The sequence below is a fragment of the Cervus canadensis genome, chromosome 11 (genome assembly GCF_019320065.1).
Source record: "Cervus canadensis isolate Bull #8, Minnesota chromosome 11, ASM1932006v1, whole genome shotgun sequence".
Taxonomy (NCBI): Eukaryota; Metazoa; Chordata; class Mammalia; order Artiodactyla; family Cervidae; genus Cervus; species Cervus canadensis.
In genome coordinates, this window is record NC_057396.1 from 43177355 (window position 1) to 43193429 (window position 16075).

General features: G+C 39.2%; 1 protein-coding gene across 1 annotated transcript; it reads right to left on the reverse strand.

Annotated features, from left to right (window-relative positions):
- Positions 1 to 4048: 4048 nt before the first annotated feature.
- On the reverse strand, positions 4049 to 5292 carry LOC122450345 (olfactory receptor 688). Its single transcript, XM_043482626.1, has one exon. It carries the CDS (start codon positions 5012 to 5014, stop codon positions 4049 to 4051), a length of 966 nt encoding a protein of 321 aa, XP_043338561.1. The 5' UTR covers positions 5015 to 5292.
- Positions 5293 to 16075: the final 10783 nt, after the last annotated feature.

The window sequence follows — 16075 nt, forward strand, 5'->3', positions numbered from 1 at the left end:
TAGGTGTCAGGAGGGAGAAGGCAATGGCACCCCACTCCGGTACTCTTTTGCCTGGAAAATTCCGTGGATGGAGGAGCCTGGTAGGCTGCAATCCATGGGGTTGCTAAGAGTTGGACACGGCTGAGCAACTTCACTTTCACTTCTCACTTCTGTGCATTGGAGAAGGAAATGGCAACCCACTCCAGTGTTCTTGCCTGGAGAATCCCAGGGATGGAGGAGCCTGGTGGGCTGCTGTCTATGGGGTTTCACAGAGTCGGACACGACTGAAGCGACTTAGTAGCAGTAGCAGCAGCAGGTGTCAGGAGAAATGGGTTTCAGCCCTGGGCTGAGCTAGTGGGGAAGTAGTGGAGGACTTTAGGGAGAGGTTGATCAATAGGATTTGTCATGCATATGGAGCTATTCCTGAGATTGCAAAGGCTTTTGTCTTGATTAGGCCATCTGTGCTTGCTAATTGCTGCTCTTAGAAGTTAGGCTCCATAGAGGCTGAGAGATAGGGTGCTATCTCCTTTGGTGTTTATATTTTAGGAGAAAGTTCCTAGGCCTTGAGAAAGACATTTCTAGGTTGTAAAACTGAGAGATGATTGGGAGAAGATTTATTTATATGGCAAAAGGGCAGAGAAAGAATTTACAAGTTTTCTCAAGCAACTGTCCTAAGAACAGGGAGGCTAGATGCTAACAGGGAAGAAATCTGTCTAAAGTTTAGACCAAGCCATCTTGGTCATTGGCTAATTGTTTCTCTTTCTAGTTGGCAATCTCAGAATGCTGCTGTATTTGTTTGATGCAACCTGTTATTGGGGAGGTGTGGGGTGTGCCAGGGGTAGATTTATGGTTAAGCTTCTTTCCCATGTCTCATGGGGCATGAATATTTGCATCCATTTGGGTCACTGTCCTATTTTCTGACCCAGTCACCACTATTCTGAACGCTCACCCCTCTTGCCTGACTTTTGGCTCACTTCTTGTCTAAAAGTGTATTTGCAAAAGGCTCTCCTGCCTACCTGCTCCCACTCTGCTACCCTTTAATCAGCAAGTAGATTTTCTAATGCCCACCCTGCTGTTATAGCATCAGACATTTCTGAATCTGAATCAGTATTATGTTTGTAGCAGTCCTTTTCCATGCACCTTTTAGGCTTCCATTCTTTCTGATAATTCTGTTATAGATGTGTTTCTTCTTTTGGAGTTTCTTTACATTTTCTCTTTTTAAAATGGCTCTGCATTTGTTTTGCATTGTGTTATAGATTGACTTATTATTGACTATCTTGTCAGTATTGCTAGGTTTTAGAGTGGAAGGAGGAGGCTGCCGTAAATGCTGAATTTGTCATGTGGATTCAGAGATCTTTGGAACTTATTTACTGTGGAATCGTTGAGACCTTCTTCATGGTACATTATGTTATATATTTCTTAAAATATTGCATGGAAAGAATGTGATGTGTATTTTCTGTTTTCAGAAGTTAGTTCATTCAGAACATATTCAAACCCAACTTTCTATAACATTCCACCATCACAGAGGCTAGGAATGTAAAAGACTTAACTTTTGAGTCTTTCTTGCAATCGGATCTGAACAACAGACTCATTTCCGGCCAACCAGGTATGAGTAAAAGTCTGTCGAGACTCCCTTTTAAATAATTTCCTTCTTGTCTGGAATGTGGGGATGAATGTGGAGTAAGGTATCTATAGTTTAGAATGACAGAGCAGAAAGTCGAAAGAGCCTGATTCCTTCATGTCACAATTGTTGCTCTTGTTCAGTTGCTAAGTCATATCCGACACTTTGCAACTTCACGGACTGCAGCACTCCAGGCTCATCTGTCCCTCACTATCTCTTGGAGTTTGCTCAAATTCATGTCCATTGAGTTGGTGATGCTATCTCACTCTCTCTTCCTCTGCCGCCCCCTGCTCTTTTCGCCTTCAATCTTTCCCAGCATGGTACAACAGTGTGGCTTTAATAATTCTGAACTGCCTGACTGTGGTGTGTATGTGTGTGTGATGAGAAAAATAAACTCCAGTGGTTGGCCACTATTATCTATTGTCTCATATACAGGCAGACACAATCCTAATAGTTTGTTACCTAAAGTTAAGGAGGCACATCTCTCTCCTTCCTGATGTTCTGTGCCATGTGCTGGCCAGTCCTTTGCCATAACACAGCTGTTCACTCTTCACTCTCTCCAGAGTTGGAAGACACTTTTAAGTAGGAGTGTCTTAATCTGAGCAGTTAATGAAAAAAAAAATGTGTCTCTCTGGCTCTCAGCCATGTGGTAACCCCGGTTTTAAAGGTCCTATATCTGCAGGGAATCTGCAGTTGGGGAAGGGCAGTTTGATTCAAGAAATTGCTAATATTCGGCTAACTGACAGCATATTGAAGAAGAGGGTATGCAAATCTATAAAATTTAGGCTTTCAAATACCTGTTTTTATTGTATTTTCCTTTTTCTACTTGCAACTAAGGCAGACTTCTGGGAAGATATCACTATGCACTTAAGAAATAAGGAATTATGCTTCACCTACTTGAAGGTGGTGTATCTACACATATTATTTAGAATTTTTCTGCTTAAGAAATTTGTCTATTCTCCCTTACATATTTATTTATTGGGTCATTTGTTTATATCAGAATGGGGTCATGGATATTTATTTTGTACTTTAGTTATAATCCAATACTAGAACTTCTGACCTGTAAAGAGCTTTTTATCATCACTCCTATCCTTACAACAACAACAACAAAAAGCTGAAAAAAAGGAAATTCAGTGATTTTTCTTGGACTCATCAGAGAATTGACATTGCAGGGTAACTTCTACCCCCAAATCTGGGGGGACAGGTAAAGACAGAGAATACAGAGAATCTGGCTAATAGAAGCAGAAGCTACTGGAGCCATAAGCCGGTAGGAAGACTTCAAAGGTAATTTAAACAAATCCTGGAGGATGTGTGTGGACTAGTTTGAAAATGAGAAACACTTGGAGCTGTAGTCTTAGGGAGGCTCCACACTTTAAATCCAGCAATTCTAGCAGATTCTTATAGTAAAGATCCAAGAATGGGTTGTGAAATAAGCCCAGAGCATGCTCCATGTTAGATGCCTCCTCTCCAGGGGAAAAGACTTTATTAGAGACATATCTTACCTGGAGTGGGGGGTATTTCTCTGATTCCAGGTTGTTAGTTCTGTGATTTCAGTTCTCTGATGGGTCCAGAAAAACAGTTGATTTTTAGTTTGTTCAGGTTCATCTTGATATAAGGATGGGAGTGGCAACTTCTAAGTTCTTTTTATATGTTGGAACAGAAAAGAAATCTGAGTTTTCTTTGACACTCAGATCTTAGCCACATAGTTTTTACTAATTTGTTAGTTTTCCATTCTCTTTATACCCTTACTCTACCTGGGAGGCTTTATCTGAATTATCCTTATCAGCCTGTTGGTAGAATTGGAAATCCAATCTCTTGGATGGTAAGATTAGAAGAAATTCCAGTACTTTTGGGATTTATTTTTCCCTCCCCCAGAGGTTAAAGGATCTCAGGGACTTAGTCCAAGCATATGGAAAGAGAAACAGGCAGTTTGCCCCATGCATTAGTACACTGCTTTTTATCAGCTGCAATACTTCTGCCCTGGGTGTATGGGAACACCGTTAAAAAAACAGGTGAAAGCAGATGGTTCGTAGATAAGCCTTGTCCATAGATACAATAAAGCCTTTCTATTTAACTCACTCTGTCAAAGAAGATGATTCAATTCCTTGAATATTCATGGCCTAAGTTTTGCTTGGGTTCCAGCCTCACTCTAAAATTTCCTTCCATTTGACCTTAGGAAAGTTTCTCAACTTTCTTGCCTCATCTGCAAAATGTGTAAATAACAATGGGTCTTGCTTCACAGGGTTGTTCTGGGAATTAAATGAGTTAATATTTGTGAAATGTCTAGAACAGTGCCTTGCACATAGTATGTACTATGGAAAATAGGTGAATTAATTTGAATTGATGATCCTAGTAATTGCGACATTAAAATTTTGTCCCAGAATGACTGGGCTCCAAAGCCTGTGAGCTTTCAATACCGATGATAACTTTCTGCTATTTAAAGCTGGCTCACTTCCTAGACATATTCTCACCCAGACCAAACAACCTTTGGAAGCCCACTCTCAACTCCTGGGTCCTAAGGGCATACACCATAGGGTTAAGGGCTGGGGGGATGACACTATGCAGCACATTGAGAAGAACAGGGATGATGGGAAACCTTCTTCCTGCCAGATGGGTGACAGATACTACAATAATAGCGGTGTAGAAAAAGAGAATGAGGGTGAGATGAGAGCTGCAGGTACTCAGGGCCTTAGATGTTGCTTCAGCAGAGTTCAACCTCAGCACTGAGCGAATAATCAACATGTAGGAAGCAAAGACCAGACCCATGTCACTCCCAACCATAAACCAAGCCAAGGCCAAATGGTAAAATCTATTAATAGTGATGTCATCACAGGCCAGACTGGTGACCCCCAAGTTAGAGCATAGGCAGTGGTCAATCTCATTCCTGGAGCAGTAGTGTCTCTGGGCAGCAAGTACAGGCACTGGGATGACCAGTAGGCCATTTCTGAGCATCATAGACAGTGTGACTTTGATCACAAAAGTCTCAGTGACTATGGAAGGGTACTGAAGGGGATAGCAAATGGCTACATACCTATCCACAGCCATGCAGAGGAAGATGCCTGACTCCATGCTCATGAAAGAGTTGATGGCATACATCTGAGCAAAGCACTCAGAGAGACCGATGGTCTTGGCATTAAACCAGAAAATGGCCAGGATTTTGGGCATGATGGTAGTAGCCAGGCCAATGTCCACTACAGCCAAGATACCAAGGAAGTAATACATGGGCTGGTGTAAGGTAGACTCATGATGGATGGTGATCAGGATGAGGAGATTGGCACCAAGAGCTAAGAGGTAGAGTAGAGCCAGGGGCAGGGAGAGCCAGTGTTGCCAGCTGTGAATGCCTGGAAACCCCATTAGAACAAATTCAGACACTTGAAACCTTGAGCCATTGGTTATAGTTAGGGTAGTATCCATGTCATGGAATGTCTTCTTCTCAACATTTATCTGTGAATTAAGGGAAAACAAGAACAGGCTGCAGTTAGCCCAGTTGAGGGTTAAAATTTGTGTAGAAGGATATAAGATTCACCAACGACTCAGTTCTTTTTAGCATAACATGTCCTCAACTTGCTTGAGGCCCTTGGGAAAAGTTCAGATAAGAACAATGGAAGAGCCAAAACAGATTCTAAGATAAAGCTTTTAGCAGAATAAAAGTGAAGATTTATGGCTTTGTTGTCTTGAAATTTTGAGTAGTTATTTTTAATATGTGGGGGTTATGAACACAAAGCAGAACACATATGCATATGTAAAGAATCCAGACTTTCAGGAGGTAAAGTTTAAGGGCAGAAGTGTTTTCCCTATTCTTGGAGATCTTAAGAAAGAGAATAAGCTACAATGAGAACCTTGCTTTTCTCTAAACAGCACCTGAAGCTGACAAATTGTTTCTGACAAAACCCATCTCATTTAATCTTCATCAAACAGCTGTTGCTATTCACACATGCATAGAGGAAACAGCACTTAAATAAGTCTAGATAAGAATCATATATTGAAAACGCTAATAAGTGATAAAGCTTCAGCAAAATTTTAACCTTTTGCATTTAATTTTAGCGTCCTTTTCATCAGATCATATCCAAAAGTTCAATACCCTTTAGGAATACCATTTGTTCCTGTTTTGGTTATGAAAGTAATGTTAAAGATATACTTAAAGCAATATTTTTATTTTAAAAAAATTTATTAATTTAAAATTTTATTTTTAATACAATTTAAAAAGGTTACTTTCCACTTACAGTTATTACAAAATATTGACTGTATTCTGCATGTTGTACAATACACTCTTGAGCCTATCTTACACACAGTGGTTTGTACCTCTCACTTCCCAAAATCCCTACATTGGCCCCCTACTCCACCACTGGTAACCAGTAGTCTGTTTTCTATATCTGTGAGTCTGTTAAAGGAATATTTTAAATCATCAACTTTATTAATAAAATGTATAAAGAGAGAAAATTACCAAAAAACTTCCATCTACTTCCAGATTTTTGTGTGGTATTGGTTAGAAGTATGGAAGTCATTTACTGCACACATTTAGACTTTTTTGTTTAAGTAACTTCATGTCTTATTATTGGTCCTGTAATACTTGATCTTCCTTGTTCTGACATTCTTGATTTTGTTCATTCTTGAATTGTTGTATAATATACTCAAGTGTTTGCACCAAAAACTGTACATGGGCATTAAGCTTTGGAATCCATTAATATCTTAGATTCTTTTTGCTACCTTTATCTGTGAATACTACCTTAGCTTGTCAAATATTTAGGTGTCAATATTTCCTTTCCACATCTCTGTCTTTGCTTCATTTGATGGCATTAACTGTAAGATCATGGCTCTATCCTTCACCATCTATGTGAAGAATGAGTGACCATGCCATTTATAGATTATAATAAATGTATATTTCCCATGAAACTGATGAAGAAAAATAATATAGTTTCACTTTTAGAAAACAAAAAAGCTAAAAAATAACTTGAAATACAAGTAACTATAAATCGTAATCTCAACAAAGATAATGATGTTTAACATTAAACATTTAATTTTCATCATTTTTCTTTGCAATCTTTGTATACAGAGGAAATTTCACATAAGTAGAGTCCTTTATTCTGTGCTTTTTCTTAATATAGTACATATACATTTCCTAACTAATTGGAGAACACTTTAAAAGAATTTTAAGTCTTAAAAAAATTATAAATTTTATAAATTATCAATGGCCACTAAAATTTTCATATTTTTTTAATGACATTTCCCCTAGCTTTTGTTTGGCTTTACATGTATATGTACGTATTTTACTTTGATACTTATATTATTTTCTTTTTTTTTCCTATGTGTTTTCAGCTTAATTAGAACTCTTTCACCAAAAATTTATGGAAGGTATCTATCAGAAACTGTAAATTTCCCAAATTCATATGAGAAAATTTTGCCTGTATTTGCATTATTCTGGGGGAAGGGTCCATGTAGCTTTCATAAAATTCTCAAAGCATTCCATTTTACAAACAGGAAACAATTACAAGAAATTATTTTTACTCAAAATTTTGACAAATTCACCTCTTATGACTCTCCATCTTTTAATGGTTGACCTTCTGGTTCTGTGTCTTAACTTATGTACATGGAGTTAATTTTACTGTTAATGAGAAGTATTTAAATAAGTCAGTTTCTAATAATTATTAGAAATGTCTTCTACATTTCTCTTCAAGTGAATATTATGCCTTGTGTGTCACATAATAAGCTTTTATATGCATAAATTTTACCTGGGCAATCAACTATTTTTATTTTTTATAGTTAATTTTGTGCCAATATAAAACTGAATGAAAAGTTTTAGTTTTATAATATATTTGATATACAATAGAACTATATTTTCTTATTAATTGTTCTCTTTAAATTCAAAATCTTTTTCAGGTGTTTATTTTCCAGATTAACCTTAGAATTCCCATGTTGAGTTCTAAGATAGTAGTTTTAGTTGGAATTATGTTAAATTTGTAGATTAATTTTGACAAAAAGTTCATGTCCTTATGCTATCAAGTTTTCTCATTCATAAGTATGATTTTTCTCTGCATTTGTTAAATCTTAATGTATATGTGCCCACACTCTCAATCTTCCCAAGATGAGGATAGTATCATAACAGTGTGTATGGGACAGTAACACCCATGCTGAACCCACTGATGTACACTCTGAGAAACAACGATGTGAAAGATAAGCTAATTAAGGTGGTCAAAGGAAGGACAATGGCCTGATGGCCTTAGATATCTTGTCTGGAATCCTTGTCAACGAGTCACTGGTCCTCTACTCTTTCACAGTTGTCCACAAAGAAGAGCTGAATAAAAATGAACCTATCTCAAACCCAATCAAAAAGTTTTTTTTTTTCTTTTTTGGTTCTTCTGCATTGTTCTTATTATGACAAATAGCATTTTGGGATGTTTTAAATGAATATGACTTTTTTGTATTATGTATTCTAATGTTTATTTATGACCGATGGAAATTCATTGAATTTATTTTTCTCAGTGTAATTATATTTTTCTCTTTAATTTCCTTTTTCATTCATCCATTGTGCTAAACTTGTGCCATTTTTAAAACATTTTATGAGTGTCTGTATTACATCCACCAAATAATGCTTGCAGATAAAGTGTATTTTGGATTTATTATATGTTGAAGTTATATTTGTTTTATTTTTGTCTTGTGTATTAACCATTTTTCTGAACTGTTGTAAATTCTTAACACTGATATTCTCTTTCTGATGTTCTAGGTAAAGCAAAAATTTCTTGCATACATTGTTATTTTCTCTTTTTATGGATATTAATTTATCTTAATTTTTGCTTCATATCTCAAAGAAATGGTTGAAAAGTGATTATTAATGTAAAATAAGTATGATGGCAAACTATTTCAGTTTTTTTGTCAGATTTTAATAGGAATTTATACTGTTCATGGGGTTCTCAAGGCAAGAATACTGAAATGGTTTGCCATTTCCTTCTCCAGTGGACCACATTCTGTCAGACCTCTCCACCATGACCCGTCCATCTTGGGTGGCCCCACACGGCATGTCTTAGTTTCATTGAGTTAGACAAGACTGTGGTCCGTGTGATCAGATTGGCTAGTTTTCTGTGATTATGGTTTCAGTTTGTCTGCCCTCTAATGCCCTCTTGCAACACCTACCCTCTTACTTGGGTTTCTCTTACCTTGGACGAGGGGTATCACCTCACGGCTGTCACTCCTGACCTCAGATATGCAGATGACATTACCCTTATGGCAGAAAGTGAAGAGGGACTAAAGAGCCTTTTGATGAAAGTGAAAGAGGAGAGTAAAAATGTTGGCTTAAAGCTCAACATTCAGAAAACTAAGATCATGGCATCTGGTCCCATCACTTCATGGGAAATAGATGGGGAAACAGTGGAAACAGTGGCTGACTTTATTTTTTTGGGCTCCAAAATCACTGCAGATGGTGATTGCAGTCATGAAATTAAAAGACGCTTACTCCTTGGAAGGAAAGTTATGATCAACCTAGATAGCATATTAAAAAGCAGAGATATTACTTTGCCAACAAAGGTCCGTCTAGTCAAGGCTATGGTTTTTCCAGTAGGCATGTATGGATGTGAGAGTTGGACTATAAAGAAGGCTGAGCACAGAAGAATTGATGCTTTTGAACTATGGTGTTGGAGAAGACTCTTGAGAGTCCTTTGAATTGCAAGCAGATCAAACCAGTCCATCCTAAAGGAGATCAATCCTGGGTGTTCATTGGAAGGTCTGATGCTGAAGCTGAAATTCCAATACTTTGGCCACCTCCTGCAAAATTGACTTATTGGAAAAGACCCTGATGCTGGGAGGGATTGGGGGCAGGAGGAGAAGGGTCGACAGAGGATGAGATGGCTGGATGGCATCACCGACTCAATGGACATGAGTTTGAGTAAATTCCGGGAGTTGGTGATGGACGGGGAGGCCTGGCATGCTGCGATTCATGGGGCCGCAAAGAGTTGGACATGACTGAGTGACTGAACTGAACTTAATAGGAATGCAGCTTGAATGTGACTTTAAAAGTTATATGTCTTTCTTTTTATTGGATGTAATAAAGTAGTCTTTTCTTTGAAGTTACTTTCTGTTCTGAGAATCTTGAATATAGAATTTTTATTTTAGACCCCTCTGTTTATCATTTATTCACTGACAACTTTAGAACTCAGTGTCATTTCTCTCCTGTTTCCTAAATTATGGACCTTGGTCCCTAGAAATGTGGAGAGCCTGAGAGAAGGAAGGAACTAAAGGTGAAATATCAAACAAGAGCTAACTATGGAGCGCAAAGATAAGTTATATAATCAAAATCATAGATCAGGACAGAATTATGAGAACACAGGATGCATCCATCCCCTTACCCAAAATGCAGGTCATACATTCATTGGTTTGCTATTTCAGAAGGAACTCTGAAGAGCTTCTCAGGCTGCAATGCCTTCTGTAGATGCTCCTGCTCTCCTTGCTTCAGTTGCTTGTGTTCGACCTTTTGTTATTCAGAACAGAGTCCTCTCCTCACTGGCCACACCCAGAGTTGGAGTTTTTGTATAAATTTCATCCCTGAGATGTCTAATCGTGGTGTGCTGCTTTCTAGGCTCTCCTTACTGTATTTCAAGCATCCTCCAAAATCTTTTTTTTTTTTTTTACATCGTGTAGGAATAGAACCCAAGGGCTCTTAGGGGTTAGCCACTTAATGTCTGGGAGTAGTTTCAACTCTAGTCCCAGGGCAGTCCACCAGATGGACAACTTTTCAGCTCAGGATCATGAGGGATTAATTCACCCTTGTGTGATGAATAGTGTTATTCATTAAAGAAAGTTTTGAAGTCTCCCCATCTCAAAATGTATCTTTACTCCATGCCCTTTCCACAGATCCCCCCATTTCCTGCTTCACAAACGTGAGTAACCCCTTTGTGTCATTGCCTTATCCTCACATCCTATATGCATCTCATCTCACTGCAATTTAATTTTTCAACATCACATAGAAATTCCTCCTATTAATGACCTCAATTGCCAAAAATATGGCATAATTTTTAGAACTTAATTTTACCTGAAACTTCTTTATTTTTCTGAATTGATCAGTTCCTCCCTTTGGATCCACTTGCCTTTATTGTCCTTCAAGACATTGTACATTTCAGTTCAGTTCAGTTCAGTCGCTCAGCCATGTCGGACTCTCTGCAACCCTATGGACTGCACCATGCCATGCCAGGCTTCCCTGTCTGTTAGCAACTACTGGAGTTTACTCAAACTCCTCTTCATTGAGTGGGTGATTCCATCCAACCATCTCATCCTCTGTCATCCCCTTTTCCTCCCACCTTCAGTCTTTCCTAGCATCAAGGTCTTTTCAAATGAGTCAGTTCTTTGCATCAGGTGGCCAAAGTATTGGAGTTTCAGCTACAGCATCAGTCCTTCCAATAATATTCAGGACTGACTTCCTTTAGGATGGATTGGTTTGATCTCCTTGCAATCCAAGGGACTCTCAAGAGTCTTCTCCAACACCACAGTTCAAAAGCATCAATTCTTCGGCTCTCAGCTTTCTTTTTGGTCCAACTCTCACATCCATACATGACTATTGGAAAAACCATACCTTTGACTAGATGGACCTTTTTTGGCAAAGTAATGTCGCTGCTTTTAAATATACTATCTAGGTTTGTTATAGCTTCTCTTCCAAGGAGCAAGCATCTTTTAATTTCATGACTGCAGTCACCATCTGCAGTGATTTTAGATCCCCCCAAAATAAAGTCTCTCCCTGTTTCCATTTTTTCCCATTTATTTGCCATGAAGTGATGGGACGAGATGCCATGATCTTAGTTTTCTGAATGTTGAGTTTTAAGCCAGCTTTTTCACTCTTCTCTTTCACTTTCATCAAGAGGCTCTTTAGCTCTTCTTCACTTTCTGCCATAAGCATTGTGTCATCTGCGTATCTGAGGTTATTGATATTTCTTCTGGCAAACTTTATTCCAGCTTGTGCTTTATCCAGCCTGGCATTTTGCATGATGTATTCTGCATATAAGTTAAATAAGCAGGGTGACAATATACAGCCTTGACATACTCCTTTCCTGATTTGGAACCAGCCTGTTGTTCCATGTCCTGTTCTAACTGTTGTCTCTTGTTCTGCATACAGATTATTCAGGTAAGGTGGTCTGGTGTTCCCATCTCTAAGAATTTTCCACCGTTTGTTGTGATCCACACTGTCAAAGGCTTTAGCATAGTCAATAAAGCAGAAGTAGATGTTTTCTGGAATTCTCTTGCTTTTTCAATAATCCAATGGATTTGGCAATTTGATCTCTGTTTCCTCTGCCTTTTCTAAATTCAGCTTGAACATCTGGAAGTTCTCAGTTTATGTACTGTTGAAGCTTGGCTTGAAGAATTTTGAGCATTACTTTGCCAGCGTGTGAGAAGAGTGCAATTGTGTGGTAGTTTGAACGTTCTTTGCCATTGCCTTTCTTTGGGATTGGAATGAAAACTGACCTTTTCCAATCCTGTGGCCACTGCTGAGTTTTCCAAATTTGCTGGCCTATTGAGTAAATCACTTTCACAGCATCATCTTTTAGGATTTGAAATAGCTCAGCTGGAATTCCATCACCTCCACTAACTTTGTTCATAGTGATGCTTCCTAAGGCCCACTTGACTTCACATTCCAGGATGTCTGGCTCTAGGTGAGTGATCACACCATAGTGATTATCTGGGTCATGAAGATCTTTTCTGTATGGTTTTTCTGTGTATTCTTGCCACCTCTTCTTAATATCTTCTGCTTCTGTTAGGTCCGTACCACTTCTGTCCTTTAATGTGCCCATCTTTACATGAAGTATTCCCTTGTTACCTCTAATTTTCTTGAAGAGATCTCTTGTCTTTCCCATTCTGTTGTTTTCCTCTATTTCTTTGCACTGATCACTGAGGAAGGCTTTCTTATTTCTCCTTGCTATTCTTTGGAATTCTGCATTCAAATGGGTATATCTTTCCTTTTCTCCTTTTCCTTTAGCTTCTCTTCTTTTCTCAGCGATTTGTAAGGCCTCCTCAGGCAACCATTTTGCCTTTTGGCATTTCTTTTTCTTGGGGATGGTCTTGATCCCTGCCTCCTTACAATGTCATGAACCTCTGTCCATAGTTCTTCAGACAGTCCATCAGATCTAATCCCTTGAATCAATTTGTCACTTCCACTGTATGTAAGGGATTTGATTTACATCATACCTGAATGGTCTAGTGGTTTTCCCTACTTTCTTCAATTTAAATCTGAATTTGGCAATAAGAGGTTCATGATCTGAGCCACAGTCAGCTCCCAGTATTGTTTTTGCTGACTGTATGAAGTTTTTCCATCTTCAGCTGCAACGAGTGTAATCAATCTGATTTTGGTATTGACCATATGGTGATGTCCATGTGTAGAGTCTTCTCTTGTGCTGTTGGAAGAGGGTGTTTGCTATGACCAGTGCGTTCTCTTGGCAAAACTCTATTAGCTTTTTCCCTGCTTCATTTTGGACTCCAAGGCCAAATTTCCCTGTTACTCCAGGTGTTTCTTGACTTCTTACTTTTGCATTCCAATCCCCTATAATGAAAAAGACATCTTTGGTGGGTGTTAGTTCTAGAAGGTCTTATAGGTTTTCATAGAACCATTTAAGTTTAGCTTCTTCAGCATTACTGGTCAGGGCATAGACTTGGATTACTGTGATATTGAATGGTTTGCCTTGGAAACAAACAGAGATCATTCTGTTGTTTTTGAGATTGCATCCAAGTGCTGCATTTCAGACTCTTGGAGGGCTACTCCATTTCTTCTAAGGGATTTTTGTCCACAGTAGTAGATATAGTGATCATCTGAGTTAAATTCACCCATTCCAGTCCATTTTAATTCGCTGATTCCTAAAATGTTGCTGTTCACTCTTGCCATCTCCTGTTTGACCACTTCCAATTTGCCTTAATTCATGGACCTAACATTCCAAGTTCCTATGCAATATTGTTCTTTATAGCATCAGACTTAGCTTCCAACACCAGTTACATCCACAACTAGGTGCTGTTTTTGCTTTGGCTCTGTCTCTTCATTCTTTATGGATTTATTTTTCCACTGTTCTCCAGTAGCATATTGGGCACCTACTGACCTGGGGAGTTCCTATTTCAGTGTCCTATTTTTTTGCCTTTTCAAACTGTTCATGGGATTCCCAAGGCAAGAATACTGAAGTGGTTTGCCATTCCCTTTTCCAGTGGACCACGTTTTGTTAGAACTCTCCACCGTGACCTGTCCATCTTGGGTGGCCCTACATGGCATGGCTCATAGTTTCACTGAGTTAGACAAGGCTGTGGTTCATATGATCAGTTTTATTAGTTTCTGTGCTTGTGGTTTTCTTTCTGTCTGCCCTCTGATGGATAAGGATAGGAGGCTTATGGAAGCTTTCATATGGCAGAGTCTGACTGAAAGGGAAACTGGATCTTGTTCTGATGGGTGGGGTCATGTGGCCCATCAGATTGGGATTAAATTTTTAATCCAGTTTTCTGTTGATGGGCGGGGCTGGGTTCCCTCCCTGTTGTTTCACCTGAGACCAAATTATGGTGGAGATAATGAAGATAATGGTGACCTCCTTCAAAAGGTCCTGTGCATGCACTGCCACGCTCAGTGCCCCTGACCCTGCAGCAGGCCACCACTGACCCACGCCTCCGCCAGAGACTCTTAGACACCCACAGGCCAGTCTGGGCCAGTCTCTTGTGGGGTCACTGCTTCTTTCTCCTGGGTCATGGTGCACACACGGTTTTGTTTGTGCCCTACAAGAGTCTGTTTCCCCAGCCCTGTGTCATTTCTGGTGGCTCTATGGTGGGGTAAATGGCAACCTCCTTCAAGAGAGCTTATGCCATACCCAGGTCTGCTGCACCCAGAGCCCCTGCCCCTGCGGTAAGCCACTGCTGACCCGTACCTCCGCAGGAGACACTCAAACATTCAAAGGCAGGACTGACTCACTCTCTGGGTTCTCCTGGGGCACACAAGGTTTTGTTTGAGCCTTCTGAGCATCTCTGGCAGGTATGGGGTTTGAGTCTAAATGCAATTTTGCCCCTCCTACCATCTTGCTGGGGCTTCTCCTTTGCCCTTGGATGTGGGGTATTTTTTTTGGTGGGATCCACCATTCTCCTGGTGATGGTTGTTCAGCAGTGAGTTGTAATTTTGGAGTTCTTGCAGGAGAAGATGAGTGAACATCCTTCTACTGCACTATCTTGTACTTTTAGTGTTAATTAAATAGGAGTAAAAGAGTGATATTGAGTTTGTATTCAGATAAAATGCTCTTTAATGAGAGATGTATTCTCTGGTCATTCTATCTAAATTAGCAACTCCAGCTCTATATAATTCTCTGCTTGCATATCTCCATGGCACATAGCATCTCATGACATGCATATTGTAAATCATTTTTTTTTCTTTTTCTCATACTAAAATGTAAGCTCCCCAAGAGTATACTTTTTGCCATTTTTGTTCACTGCTCTAAACCCAGCGCTTAGATTAGTTCCCAGCACTTAGTGGATGTTTGATAAATGTTTGTCAAATGTGTGAATAAATATTGAGAAGAGGCATATGGGAGAAGTCTTAAGGAATTTAAAAGTATGATGATGGTAATTCTGGTCTCATAGAATGAGTTTAGAAGTATTCTGTGTGTGTTGTGCTATGCTAAGTCACTTCAGTCATGTCTGACTCTTTGCGACCCCATGGACTGTAGCCCACCAGGTTCATATGTCCATGGGATTCTCCAGGAAAGAATACTGGAGTGGACTGCCATGACTTCCTCTAGGGAATCTTCTCAACCCAGGGATTGGACCTTAGTCTCTTACATCTCCTGCATTGGAAGGTGAGTTCTTGACCACTAGCGCTGCCTGGGAAGCCCACAAAATATTCTATTATCCTCTATTTTTTGGAATAAGTTAGGAAGGCTCTGTGTTAATTCTTATTTAAACATTTGAGAGAGTTAATCAGTGAAGCCGTCTGGGGTTGGGCTTTTCCTGTTGGAAGATTTTTGATTCCTGAGTCAGCATTTTTACTTGTTATAAGCCTGTTTATGTTTTTGATATCTTGTTGAGCGTATGTTTCTAGAAATTTTTCCCTTTAATGTAGGTTATCAAATTTGCTGGCATGCAATTTTTTATTCTCTTATAATATTTTTAGCTTTTTGTGAGCTTGGTAGTAATGTTCCCATATTCATACTTAATATTAGTCATTTTAGTCTTCTGTCTTTTTATCTTGGTCTTTCCAATTACACCCCTAGCCCTGAGCATGCTTATGGTTTTCGACCTCCCCAGGATACGTGGGAGCTTTTCAGAGCCCTTATTTGCCAAGACATCTCACTCCTCAGCCTTTCCTCCCAAGCATTTGGTGTGTCCATTGTTTTTTTTTTTATTTTTTTTTTATTTTTTTCCAGTGGGTTTTGTCATACATTGATATGAATCAGCCATGGATTTACATGTATTCCCAATCCCGATCCCCCCTCCCACCTCCCTCTCCACCCGATTCCTCTGGGTCTTCCCAGTGCACCAGGCCGGAGC